Source organism: Paramormyrops kingsleyae, chromosome 21 (assembly GCF_048594095.1).
Source record: "Paramormyrops kingsleyae isolate MSU_618 chromosome 21, PKINGS_0.4, whole genome shotgun sequence".
Lineage (NCBI taxonomy): Eukaryota > Metazoa > Chordata > Actinopteri > Osteoglossiformes > Mormyridae > Paramormyrops > Paramormyrops kingsleyae.
The window spans coordinates 2,524,719-2,539,456 of NC_132817.1; the positions used below are offsets into that span (position 1 = coordinate 2,524,719).

Here is a 14,738-nt window from a genome sequence, read left to right on the forward strand (position 1 = left end):
AATATAAAAAAGTAAAATGGAAGGATGTACAAACGAGGAAACACAGGCTTTAATCGGCATATGGTCGGATGACCAGATCCAGCGGGATTTGGATGGCACGACTCGAAATAAAAAAGTTTTAGCCGTTCCAGGCAATTCAGTTTCCTTATGTTTCCCCTGTCGCGCGCTGATTTGTACACGGTTTCGCTGTTGTTTTCATGTCTTTTTACGAAGCTCTTGAGGTAAACAAGCCATATATTTTAAAACATCACATGCCTTTTCGATGTTTTTTTTTTACAGATAAATTTAATTATTTAATTCGCTGGATAGAGATATTTCTTGATGAAAACGGTATAGTATTGCTTATAAGACTATATTATGCGTGACGATCTACTGTATTCACATGTAATAATGTACCTGAGTGATTTTCAGACATCTCACATACATATTTGCCTAAATATTAGCAGAAACATTATTTCCTGACATCCAGGATATTTGGTTCCCCCTTGTTAAAACAGGTATACAGCAACTCTGGGCCTCGGTACTAATAACAATACTGTATTTACATGTAATAATGTACCTGAGTGATTTTCAGACATTTCACATACCTCTTTGCTTTAATATTAGGGGAAACATTAATTCCTGATAGACAGGAGAAACATAGGGAAACTGAATTGTCCGGAACATGGGGCACACGCGAAACACCGAACAATGCCGCTTGAAAATCAAAAAACATAATTAAATAATTTGTTTGCTTCCAAAAGATTGAATTAGCAGTAAGCTAATTCTTACTGCTTTGATCGGCTTAGCCAAAGTAAGTGCACCTGCGTAAACGTAAATGATGGCAGCATTCATGCAATTTGGATATTACTGAATCTTATACTGTGATAGAAGCTGACATAACATGATATAACAATAAACCGCATTTTCCAGCCTAAACTGTTAGTTTTAAGTTTGGGCTGTTTTTTTTTTTTATTATTATGATTTAAGCTGCGCTTTCTGACGATGTCTGTCAGGGGTGGTCACTGGTTATGTCATTTGGTGCCAGTACCATTTTTTACGCCAGTGGAAAACCGACACGAAAGAAGTACCATACTTTCGGCACTTTATAGAAAACCGCCCTTAGTTTCTAGTGGGCTGGAATACATACCGCAAAAACATAGAATCAGATAAAAGGTCTAAGCTGTAGGACAGGCTCAAGTGTCCCATTCCGCATCCTGAACTATGCCTACGGACGTCCCAAGTGTCCCAGTGCCTGGGGCATCTGCAGTGTAGCTGGTCAGAGTAGCTCTGTTTAATAGAGTTTGCTCCGTGAAATGCTCTGACAGTGTGCCATGTGGCAGTGTCAGGCTTTGGAATTTGGTGAATACGGCCTGAAAATTGCTGATGGCACCAATTAGAGAGATTTCTGAGCAATTTCTGCTGAAGCAGCAACACTGTGAAGTAATATTCAGAGGCTTCTGGGCTGGGATTCTGATGGAACAAAGCGTCTGGTACAGTGCTAAAAGCCACTGGATTTGATGTAAATAGGACATTCCACTCTCCTGTACACCTTTGGAAAAGACAAGGTACAATGCAGATATGCTGTGGACTTCAGGAAATAAAGACTAACAGGGGAAAAGGAAACATACAGCTAGAAGAAGGTCTAGCAGCTTTTAACAGTGGTGTGTGAAGACATGGGATGGTTTTCTGTGAAGCAGACAGACAAATTCTGGACTGTCAGGCAGGACTGAAGCTGGTGCTGCGAAAGCCGAGGTTAGTGCAGTGGTTTGCTGCCGAGCAAGAGCAGCGAGAAGAAGCTGCCGTGTGAATTTAACACCCTGGGCTCACCGCAGATGATTATGTAACAGGGAGGATGCACAGCTACATCTGGCTCGATTCTCATTGAGAGCACATTGATTTTTTTGGCATGAAAGCCTCAGGATGCTAGACAGGGAGGAGAAGACCGTCAGCCGAGATGGGCTTCCTGGGAGGAGGTGACCATCTGCCGAGATGGGCTTCTTGGGAGGAGGTGACTGTCTGCCGAGATGTGCTTCCTGGGAGGAGGTGACCATCAGCCGAGATGGGCTTCCTGGGAGCAGGTGACCGTCAGCCGAGATGGGCTTCCTGGTAGGAGGTGACCGTCGGCCGAGATGGGCTTCCTGGGAGGAGGTGACCGTCGGCCGAGATGTGCTTCCTGGGAGGAGGTGACCGTCGGCCGAGATGTGCTTCCTGGGAGGAGGTGACCGTCGGCCGAGATGGGCTTCCTGGGAGGAGGTGACCGTCGGCCGAGATGTGCTTCCTGGGAGGAGGTGACCGTCAGCCGAGATGGGCTTCCTGGGAGGAGGTGACCATCAGTCAGCCTGGACCAAAAACTAATTATGCTCCTGAAATTTCACCTAACCAATATTATGGATATTTGAAATGAAAGACAAAGAAACATTCACCTCAGGCAGCAGCTACCCTAGTGCCCATTCTGATGTCCTCTCCATGCCCATTCTCATTGCCACCCAGGTGCCCATTCTGATGCCCTCTCCATGCCCATTCTCATTGCCATCATGGTGCACATTCTGATGCCCTCTCCATGCTCATTCTCATTGCCACCCTGGTGCCCATTCTGATGCCCTCTCCATACTGGGTTCCCATGGAAGCAAAAAGCCAAAGTGTATCCCAGAACAACTGAAGCCCTGGGCCCCATTGCGACCCCGCTGGATGAGGACCTTACATATGAAGCCAAACTGTTATGATGGCTTGGCCTAGTGCAGAGATCAGCTCCCAGCCGCTTCCTGTTGGCACAGCACCAGCTGCCCCGTCCAGCTGGCACGCTATTTGCTGTGCAGTTTGTACAGCGAGGCAGGAAATGCCATACGGGACGCGCTCATCACAGAGCTGTTCCCAGCCGTGGATCAGTGCTTCAGCTTAAGCAGGCCCTGCTGTTCCTCCCTCAGGGAGACCTTTAGAGCCATCAGGTCCCTGACAGGTCAGCATCACACCCAGAGGAAGCAGTCTGTCCATGTGTAGGGAAACAGCCCAGGCATAAGCCCTGTGTAGCAAAGACGCTCGGAGCTTGGAGCTCAGAGGCAGCAAGAGCAGAGCCCCCTTCTGGCAGGTGTCCAAATAGACCCCACCTCCTGGAGTTGTGACACCCTCGTGGCTGAAAGGCGTCGTATTTGCTCTAAATATCACCGTTAAAAACAGCAAGAAGTCAAAGCCTAATTTAGGGCCAGATGGCGGTTTAATTTCAGACACTTTCAGACAGAGCTGTACACTTGGATACCGCTGTGCTCCTTAGCTGCTAAGAGCTGTGCTGGGTGTGAAGATGGACTCATGAGAGGGCTGCAGATCTCACCAGCCCCCTCTGCTGGTGGGAGGATCCCAGCTGTCCGGTTTTACTGCTCTGGTGTATTGACCGGCGCTCGGCACACACTGCCCTGCCTGGGGAGACCTGGAGAGCCCGGTTTTTAGGTAATCGTAGCCTGAGCTTCACGGTGCCAGCAGGAATGTAGCGTGCTGCAGCGCATGCTGACTATGAGCAGTAGCCAGGCTGTGGGGATCTGCATCTCACCCAAATAAAATCACGCTAATCCTCCAGAGTTGAAAGCTTCCCATCTGCGAGGTGTTGCCGACATTCTCCAAGCCGTGTGCTGCCGTCCCTGCGGTGACTGTACAAGCCGAAACCCCCGGAAATCCTCACTTCTGCTACTCCAGAAATTTCCAGAGTGAAACAATAGCAATTTTTATAAAGAAGTTAGCAGGAAAAAGCCGCCCAGTTTATTTCTCTCTGCCTCAAAACAGACAAGACAAAGCTGACCCACTTCCATATTTAATATTGTTCACTTTCCCATTTGATGCTCCTGAGAATCGCCGGCTGGCGCAGAGTTTCACTCCATGGGTGTAACCATGCGCCCCACGTTCTCAGGAGCCCCCAGGGACTGCCAATAGCATGTAATGATGGCTCGTGAAACATGTAAGCAGCATAGCACAGGCGGCCAGCTTCCACGCAAGTGCACTTCCGGCCTGCATCACACGTTAAGTCCACATGATCTTTTCCATAGCAACAGCAGCTGATCCTCCATTTCATGAAGGAAGCTGTGGGGGGTTGACTCATCTCAACCTTGAGGGAAAAACAAATCCTTTTTGGGTGCTGGGGGGGGACGAAAACATTAACTCACAAAGGGGAGGCAGACGTGAATGAGGAACCATGAAGGAACAGGAAGAACGGCATAAGAAGTGACTGCAATTATTATTACTGTTATTGAAGGGTGGGGGCAACCTTCAGATTGCCCACCAAGCGGTGGGGGGGTGGGGGGGGGGGGTGACTCGGACGTGCAGGAAACAGAACCTAATAGTCAAAGCACAAGGAATAAAGAGCCATCTAGCATTGTTATTATAGACATCCAAAATGTCCTGCAGGGCCTGGTCCAGGTGGCTGGCCACAGGAAACGGGCACAGGAGCGGCTCCTTTTACATATATATTGATGGATGTGTTCCTGGGGGGTGAAATTAGCATGTGGACTGTTTGGCAGCCTCACGGACACACTGGGCCGGTTAGAACAAGCAGATACCTGTGCAGAGAAGGAGACCCTAAGCCACTCTGACTGATCAGCAGTCAGACACCTTTACTTTGTGGAGTCTCCTTCTTTTGGCTGGAGGTCAAAAATGCACTGACACCTCTCGTAAGGAGGTGCAAGGAGCTTCAGGAAGGCGACTGAAGTGAAACAGGAATGTGGATGAATCATGGGTGATTCCACAGCAGCACAACAGTGTGCCGGTGCTGCCATTTTGCTGCCATTTCTCCTCATTCCTCCAGATTCTCCTGCTATACCTCCTGTTGTTCCTTTTATCGTATTTCTCAGTTTCTCCAGCACTTTCTCCTACTGTTCCTCCTGGGATTTTCCTGCTTTTCCTCTGGGATTCTCCTGCTGTTCCTCCTGGTTTCTTCTGCTGTTCCTCCTAGGATTCTTCTGCTATTCCCCTTGGGATTCTCCTGCTGTTCCTCCTAGGGTTCTCCTGCTGTTCCTGCTGCTCTCCCTCCTGCTGTTCCTCTTTTGTTTTTTTGGGTTACTCTTGCACTTTCTCCTGCTGTTCCTCCTGGGTTTCTGCAGCTCTCCCCTTGAAGTCCCTCCTGAGTTTCTCCTGGCTGCTGCAGAGTGTAGGAACCAGCAGTCCTCATAGTTATTTACAGCCCACACAGTGTGGGATTTGACACATCAGCTAAGGATCCTGGGAGCAGTACAGCTGACCCTGGTCTATTTTAGAAAATGTAAGAGAATTACGAACATGCACAGCATGCTTTAGGTTGCTGCCTACTGTAAACTGCCTTCATATTTCCTCCAGATGGTGTTTTTGTCTGAGATAACAAGGAATGAGTAGATCTTTATTCAGCGCTAACCTTAGGTGTTCCTTAATAAGGACCAATTTTACACACAGCTTGTTTTGTTAAACCACTGTGCAGAATCGAAATGCAGTTTCCTTGGTTTCTTAATATAGATGGAGGCCTGCAGTGAACTGGGCACCACATTCAGCTAGGAGACCCCCGGTCTGTGAGACGCCAGCTTGTTCCCTGTCCCCAGCCCTGCTTCAGAATGAAGACAAACTGCCTTTCGCACATCTGCCATGTAATTGCTCCATGGGATGATGTACAGCCTTCAGGACATGAAGCGTTCATGGAATGTGGCATGTCACAGTAACCTTACATTTGATTATGTTGCCCATCAATTAATTTGTTAGAAGATGTTTCAGGACATGAAGTCAGAGGAAACGTGTATTTCTTCAAAAATCCATGCAAGCAACATAGCATTTACAAATGATAAATTATTATCAATATTACCAAACTATTATCTATCCATCTCCCAGTGCTGTGTGTCCCAGGCAGCGTAAGGCTGAGGTTCACCCTGGACGGGATGCCAGTTAATCACACACAATCTTAATATCACATACTACAGGGAATTCAGTGCCACCAATTAGTTTGACTGCATGTCTTTGGACTGTGGGAGGAAACCTCTACAATGGGGGGGGGGCATGTGATCCACATGCTGAGCGGAGGTGGGATTCAAATCATGAACAAATTTAATCTACAGTGGAGAGAGGAGATCCACTCATTGGGTTCAGTGCTCATTACAGCCACGACAGCACTTGCACTGCCCCCAGAGGCCACTCAGTGGTATTACACCGGGGCTGCGCTCTTTTTGAGCCCTTCTGGTCAGTGGGCCGGATCTTACCAAAATGGTGCCACTCTCTGCTAATGTCTGACCGCTTTCCCATTTTCAGGAAGGCTTTATCCAATGTCCTGCTGAACCTCTGTGGAATGTATGTGCGAATGCAAGCAGGACCTTCACGGCCACATGCTGGCAGGAAGTATCCATCTGTCTTATGTCTTGCCTGCTCCCAATCCACCGCGTCCGCCATGTTTTTCACCGTCACTGCTATAGTCGTGTTTCAGTCCACATGCAGGCTTCTAATAGCCCTGGATCCCATCCCAGTGGTCTGTGGGAGTGCGTGACGCTCACGGTGAGGGAGGCGTCGAGCTTCCCTGGAGGCTCCTGCCTCGTGTGGGAGTCCAGGAGAGGAAGAGCATCACAATGTCCACCAGCTTCCCTCTGTCACGGGGAATCGTCAGCCGATCTAAATGGGGGACATGAGGCGCTTCCGGAAACACCTCTTGAATGTGTACTTACTCAGCTCTCCTAATGAGCAGCACCTCCTCCAGGACAGCTGGTAATAGAGCACCTCCCCAGCCGTCAGCCAGGTGGACACTACGTAAACACCAGCCCGCAAGATGCGTAAGGATGCATCAGAGGGCCAAACACCCAGACACGGAGTGACACTATGCTTGGCATGAGTCCGATGGCGTGCCTCATTTTAGTCGATTAAATGAGGACACTGAAAGTCAAAACCTGCCCACTTAGACAAAATCTGATTATCAAATGTATCTGTTAAAATAAACAGTGTCACTGAAGATACAAGAACAAAGTGACTGGTTAAGGTAATTGGTAAGGTCAGATTTAACTGTAGTTCTGGTTCAGGTCATTTTCATCGGAATTATCAATACAAAATGGGGACTAAAACATATAACCTAATGGGAGTCCTTCTTCATCATGAGCCGGGCTCTCTGGCTGACACCTTGCTCAGCTGTCCATTGTGGCTCTTCTGCCCACTCTCCTGGGCATGAATCTTTGCTCTCCACTCGATAAATCACTTTTCCTGCCAATTAAGGGCAGTGCTGCGCGCCGGGAGGCGAAGCTCCCGCCTGAGGCCCCCGCACCGCTGTGCCAAGCAGATGGAAAATGAAAGCAGAGAGCGATACCACTGGCAGGCGAGTGTCACCTCCAATTATTCGTTGTGGTTGGGCGGGCATGCAAATTTCTTTCACAATGCTGGACAGTGTCCCCAGTCAGTGCCCCTTTCTGCGTCCCCAGTCTTGGTCCCCAGTGAGTGCCCCAGTCAGTGTCCCCAGTTACTCTCGCCAGTCGGTGTCCCCGGTCAGTGTCCCTGGTCACTATCCCCAGTCAGTGTCCCCAGTCAGTGTTCCCGGTCAGTGGTCCCTGTCAGTGAGGCAGTCAATGTCCCCAGTCATGGTCCCCAGTCAGTGTCCCCGGTCAGTGCCCAAGTTAGTGTCCCCGGTCACTATCCCCGATCAGTGTCCCTGGTCACTATCCCCAGTCAGTGTCCCCGGTCACTATCCCTGGTTACTATCCCCAGTCAGTGTCCCTGGTCACTATCCCTGGTTACTATCCCCAGTCAGTGTCCCCAGTCAGCATTCCAGGTCAGCATTTCCCGATCAGTGTCATTTCTCCAAAGGGACCTGGGCACAGAGCCACCTGGGACTTTCATGTCAATTATTCATTTAGTCACAAATTTTACCCTAAAGCCCAGAGCTTCCACAGGGGGCGTGTGTGAGGTGAAGAGGCAGCAAGAGGTTGCCCCCAAAAAAGAGTGTGACTGCCAGCACTGAGCCTCACAGCCCCATCGCCACAAGTCCCCTCGAGAAGCTGCAGCCTTCAAGCTCGTCACTGCCAGCTCGTTTATTTACATCGATTTCTCACCTCCTGCTCTGCCTTAACTTCCGGAACTAATCCAGCTAATTGTGACATTTGAGAGCAACATATGAGTCTAGGTTTCACACAGCATGCCACTGACCGCGGTCACTACACAGTCACAACACGCGTTTGTTCCTTTACGGTCGATAAAAGCTCTTCTTGTACTGGCTCATTCTCTTTAAATTCGGGTTCTGGGATATGGAAGGGCAGACTGGGCCAGAAACCGGGCTCAGTATTGTTGATGGGTCCAGTGCACTGTGGGGAAAGCACAACCCTGACTGAACGGTCACCTCTTCAGGTTGGACTTTAGACAGGAAATGCTGGACGAGGCTACCAAGGTCCATGTGGCAGATGTCCTGGCAGTGACAGTGCATTTCGAGCAGGGCCGTTTGTGTGTGTCCTGACACAGGAGGTGAGGAGAGCGCTGCAGCTTCCCCTCACAGTTCTGTCACTGCTCTGGCAGCCAGAACAGCCTCTGTGAGTCAGCGCTCCCCTCGCCGCGTGATGCTGACTCCGGAGAGGCGGGGCCTCTTCTAAAACGGGATATCATGCATATTCATAAGGAGATCCTCTCCTTCACATCGAATACGGCGTGACAGAGCTACACACACACACAGTCCCTGGGATATCCTTCCCAGAAATGGAGTCAACCCAAAAGAGTATAAAAAATGGGACAGCGGGGGGCGCTCTGCAATGACATCAGCTGATTGGCTGTGTGGCTGATCCATCGTGGGTGTGACACCTTACTGGGCACCAGTCAAATCTGTGCCCTGGCAGGAGGCTGTTTCTCTGGGAATAACGAGGAGCCGCCCGGGAGAATCGGACAGGCGGGATAATCTCTCGCTGACAGGCAAGGCCCAGAGTGTCTGTCTGCGTCTGAAGCGAGATAAGAGTTTGGCGACCAAACTGGGGCTGAACCTCATTTACTGGCTGCTCCTGCAGGACTCCCTGCCAGAATTATGGCTGCCAGTCGTTCAGAGAATTTCAGTTTGGGCCACTAAAAAATATTTGGCCCTATTTCTTGGCAGAAGAGGCCTGCTTCTGTATCGGCCCACCCTTCATGCCACCAGATTGTGTGGCTTCCATCCTCAGTTTGGGCTGTACTGTCTAGTGTAAACACTGCTTAGACATGGAAATGAAAACGGCCTTCAAACTGACAAGGAAAATGCTGGAAGCAATAACCTGTAAATTCCATGCACAAATGACATTCAAATCTGTATACAAACAGAATAACGGATCATTTGAGTTTGTGTGAGGTAAACTCATACAACTTCAAAGATTCAATGGCAGCGTACATCTGGCTCTCCTCAGTTCTTTCGATCGCCCCATCTCAGGGTGAGGACCAAACTATGAAGCCCTCTTTTTCATTATTATGACATATAAACATTTCTGTGGCGATTCTGCCATCCTAAACATCAGTCTTTAAACCTTCAGATTTGGAAGCTCCTGGTCGTGAGTTCATAGTCAGAGGCCATAAGACACAGGGAACAGACTGAATCGCTGAGAGTCCCAAAACATGAGCATGAGCAGAATCTTCAGTAAGCTTGTAGTGAGACTTTAAATTATTCAAAGCCTGCAATGAAACTTTAATACGCAGGTCCCTGAATTTGTCATATTTAAACATTAAAGATTTTTGCTGCAGGTTTTACTTAAATAGGTTAATACCCTCTGTCACAGCCTTTGATGTTATTAATCAAAGGCTACAGCAGTCCAGGAAAACCGCGGGGGAGAAAGGCTGAACGACACTCACGAAGGTGAGTGTCACTCCTGTCACGTTCATCAAAATACTCCTCAAAGCTCACTGCTAACAAAAGTCATCATTTCAAACATTTCCTTTAACATCTCAGGAAGCAGCCGTCCGAGTTACATCTGGCCAGTGCCAGTGAATGTAAACACAGGAAGACGAACTGCGGTGCGACACACTGTACAGTGACGGCCGATGATCGCTCACACACCAGTATGCTGCGTCTGCCATATTCAGCGGCTATACATCTGCGGTGCGACACACTGTACAGTGACGGCCGATGATCGCTCACACACCAGTATGCTGCGTCTGCCATATTCAGCGGCTATACATCTGCGGTGCGACACACTGTACAGTGACGGCCGATGATCGCTCACACACCAGTATGCTGCGTCTGCCATATTCAGCGGCTATACATCTGCGGTGCGACACACTGTACAGTGACGGCCGATGATCGCTCACACACCAGTATGCTGCGTCTGCCATATTCAGCGGCTATACATCTGCGGTGCGACACACTGTACAGTGACGGCCGATGATCGCTCACACACCAGTATGCCGTGTTTGCCATATTCAGCAGCCACACATCTGCCAGTGGGAGGGCAGCTATACAAAGTCAACATATCACACAAATTCCAGCAAGACAAAGCTTCGTTCTTCCCGGAGGACACCTAGAGTTCCACATTTTTTACGTTTCTTAAATTAAAGTAATGAGATCCTAGCCAACTGATACAATTTATGTGTTTTACGGCTACTTTACCGTAGTAATAAGTGGCATTTATATTTTTCCTGTTTTTTCATGGTCCATTTATCACTAAATGCTTATCACTAACTGACCCCCAATCTGTATGTTGCAGAATATTACTGTCAGATGGAAACAGGTGTAAACATCTAGTTTATGAAATGGTTTTTGCTTTCATTGTTACATTATTAGGAGTTATACTAGGAGTTATTAGACAACCCATCCAACAGGCAAAAAAAAGGTCATGAGCAGCTGAAGCTGAGTAACAAAAGGCTGCGAGAGAATTCAGCTGGAGTCCGTCGAACGAGAACCGAAAAGCTTTTTCCATATTCACACTTTAAAGGATCCCAGAAAACTGGCCTCCTTGCTCAGCAACATCAGCAGCCTGTCAGGCATCCTGCACATTGAAAGGCAGCCTGGCCTTGCAGCTCCAGGTGAAAGATGAAGCGAGTCGAATGAGAGATCATAAGGAAGAGAGACCAGCATGAAGAACCGCTTCAGCTGCTCGTGCTCAAGAATGAACAACACAGATGGAGGGAGGACCATGACGGAGAAGGAGTCAGGGCCAGCTTCATTCCTCCATTTAAACTGGGGAAAAATTACCTCCTCTATGTGGCTGTCACTTACAGGAAATGACCAAACGTGGAGCAAAAGCACTTCCTGTGTCTGGCAGCCACACACAGGAAATGACCAAACATGGAGCAAAGCACTTCCTGTGTGTGGCAGTCATTACTCCAAGGATGGCGAGAGTGTGACGGTAACAGTCTGGAAGTGTGACTGTCACAGAGTGAGCGTACAAACACACACTCACTTAAGCACACCGCCAACCAAAAAGGATTGTCTGGCCAACTGTTATGGATCATCTTTATATAACAGCAGTTGTCACCCCCTCAACTCTAACAGTTTTGAGATTTTCACCATCTGGCTTCATTATAGAGATAAAGGGAAACAGAGAGGTAGAAGATAAGGGAGGTTCCTCTCAAGGAGACCCAGGAACCCATGACATCGCATCATTCATGGTGCTCTTACTGAGCCCCTTGGGGGATGCTTGGGAGATTCTTTCTGAACTCAGCAAGCTTCTGGGCACAGGGTTTAAATGTGAGGTGGGGAGTGTGTGTGTGTGTGTGTGTGTGGGGGGGGGGGGGGTCCATGGGCCCTCAGATGGATGCAGTTCAGAGAAGGCAAAGATAGGGGCAGCTAAACCGATCCTGCCTATATACAATCTGACAGCTTAAATATGACTGCAGAGCTTAAAGCAAGGATGCTAAAGCTGTTCTCCTTGGTGCCCCAGCTAGGCTGACCTCCTACGCGGCTAACGGGGGCGCTAGGCTAATCTCCTACGTGGGTAACGGGGCGCGGCATCGGCCCGGGTGGCTGCTCAGTCAGCGCTGCAGCAATCCGCGCTAACGGCCTGTCTCGGGGACACCTGTGTAACTGAGCAACTTTGTAAATTGGAGCTAAATAAGGAGCAGGGGCTGTGGGGGCTCTGCAAGCATATGAGGAAGGAGGAGAGAGGGAGAGTAAGGGACAGAGAGAGAGAGAGAGAGAGAATGAGCTGTCAGGATGGAGACGCAGAGAGCATAGAGCCATGCTAGAGCCAGGCAGACACAGCCAAGGACCAATAACGCAAATGACAGGTTAAACGGGAATCTCTATCCGTCAGAGGCGCTGTGCCCAGCCCTCATCTAGCAGGGATTTCATCAGTCTTCCCTATAGGGAAGTTTGCACCTAAACTGTTACTATCTCCGCTGCTCCATGAAGCAGACGGACAGTCTGACATGTTCCGGAAAACCGAACATGACGGGATGTGTGTGGGAACATGATCCCTCCTCCCCCCCCCCCATACACCATGAAGGTGCAGGTCCAACGATGATTTAGAATTATATATCTATATAACCATGTAATGTAGTTACTAGAAGTATGAGTAGAGGTACATAGGAAATCCTTGAACATATTGAAATTTCACCACCGTTTTCACGGTTAAACCATTCAGATCAGAGGTAAAGATGGGGAACTCAGCGGCACGCTCCAGGTGAGCCCTTCATCGCGTGTTCTGCAGGTACCGGTAACACTGCAGCGTTGTAGTATGAACAACACACAGGGGGAATGAAACCGCGCACCGGTCTACCGTCATAGCACGATTCATTTCGCCGGTCGTCCCTGCTGCGCTGCAGCCGGAGAGTGAGCGGTGGCGGCGGAGATGCTGTAAGGGCATGACGCTTCTGTCCCTGACAGACGGAGGCACCGCGACAATTCGGGTCCCCTCTGAGTGTAAGCGCACAGGCCCCGACCGTAGCCTACTGCTCCTTGGGATTAATGTCTTGAGATTAACCTAGAAACGCATTAATTCAAATGCCTCTCCACACACTGTCATACGCAGCACTGGCTTGAGAGAGCTGCCGTGTAAAACGACTGTGTAGCGCCGTACTAAACAATTGTACAGTGATAAACCCATTAAATGTCCCTTCAACCGAAACCCCACAGCATGAGATTGCACTTTTTCTACACATGCGGTTTAGTCAGTCATGGAAATAACGCCGCCTTAATCGGCGTATACATATAAACACTATACTAATTCGGTATTCGTCTATACATAGTTAACATTTAATGGAAACGGCCCAATACCTTTTTCGAACCATTGCTAGGGATTAAATGCTGAAATCAGCCTTTTTATGGCCATCATGAGAAGACCTCGGTTTGCATAGGCAAATATATGTGTATTTTTCATAACGTGTTTAATACGCCAGATTCCCAGTACAAAGGACATTGATTGAACATCAAAAAACTTTGACATCTCTCTTACAACCAAGTAACCCAGATAAAATCATAAATGATAGAAGGTGATGGATGGATGGAATTGCCCCGTTAATAATAAGCGGGTAAAAGTATGTGCTAATTTTTACCCTGCTGTCAAAACCAGCTTGTACCGATGAGGATTAATATTAAAACCGAAATACCTTTCGTGTTTTTGTCCCTCCATAATTAGGAGGACATGCGGTTTGAGATTGATACCAAAAAATCTATTTCCGATGCATACCGTTCCCAGCTTCGCATTCTCGCAACAAATAGGCGTAGAATGCCTGAAATGCAGCTCGCTTTTAAAACTGACTTTGAAATTATTGTAAAACATCAGGTATGGTACACCAAGTATACTGTAATTTCAATGTTATCATTCACATGTTACAGAACAGTTGCCTTTTTTTCGCACGCTATTTCCCAGTGTCTCCTCTGTCACCTGCCAAGGACCAACTCTCAGAAACTAAAGTTTGAGCGTCAGGGCACGGATCCGTTCTCTGCCGGGCAAATGATCGTGCGGTCGGGTGCTAAGCGGAGAAGGCGCACAGGTGACAGCACACCTGGAGGAGGCGCACAGGTGACAGCGCGCGTGGAGAAGGCGCACAGGTGACAGCGCACGTGGAGGAGGCGGACAGGTGACAGCACACCTGGAGGAGGCGCACAGGTGACACCGTACCTGGAGGAGGCGCACAGGTGACAGCACACCTGGAGGACACAGACTACAGCGCACGTGGAGGAGGCGCACAGGTGACAGCACAACTGGACACACGTGACTGGACGCCAGAGGTCATGCATTTCCTGAGCAAGCAAACTCGCCTTCGGACAATACGCACCAAAACCAAAACGGCGAAAAAAACAATGCCAATGCAATAATCTCAGGCCAGAAATTACTTTGCTTATGATTATTTTCACTTTCACTAAACACTACACACAGGTGCTGAAAGAAAGCTTTACTGGCCGTTTTTAACATTAAACACATTTGCTATATGTGAACGCAACACAGTCATAAAGACACAAAAATACTCTGAGATCTACTGTCGTTTTATAAAATCGAGATTTTAAATATATATTTCCATGAAATTATCAAATATTTTCAGCGTCACTCCACACCCTTCGGAGTTTGACCACAACAATAAACGGGTTTGCGTTACAGTCGAGGCAGCACGCCTGCGTTATAGAGAAGGCGTACTTCCCTCAGATCTGACAGAAAATGCGGCTTTTGTCACTCTCTGGAAACACTCACCATAGTAAGAGGAAGGGATTTCAGTTTTCCGTGCCATTGCACCGTGGACAGAATGACCGTGATGCGCCTTCGTTGTTATGATGGCATGTGAGGATAAAAGCGGGAGCAGAGTCTTCTCTTTATAATCACCTCTCTCTTTTAACTGTCTAAACCACGCAGTGTAACGTCAGTGCTGTTTACAGCAGAGCCAAGCGTCATTTAGTGCGCTGTGTGGGA

At 48.5% G+C, this 14,738-nt stretch overlaps 1 protein-coding gene across 2 annotated transcripts in view; it reads right to left on the reverse strand.

Moving 5' to 3' along the window:
• The window catches only part of LOC111846073 (choline transporter-like protein 5-A), a 59,501-nt gene extending 44,763 nt beyond the window's left edge, over positions 1-14,738 (reverse strand). For both annotated transcript variants that reach the window (XM_072704076.1, XM_072704077.1), the window contains exon 1: positions 14,523-14,738. In XM_072704076.1, coding sequence (XP_072560177.1) covers positions 14,523-14,559 — 37 coding nt within the window. In that variant the 5' untranslated portion in view covers positions 14,560-14,738. The remainder of the gene's footprint in view (positions 1-14,522) is intronic.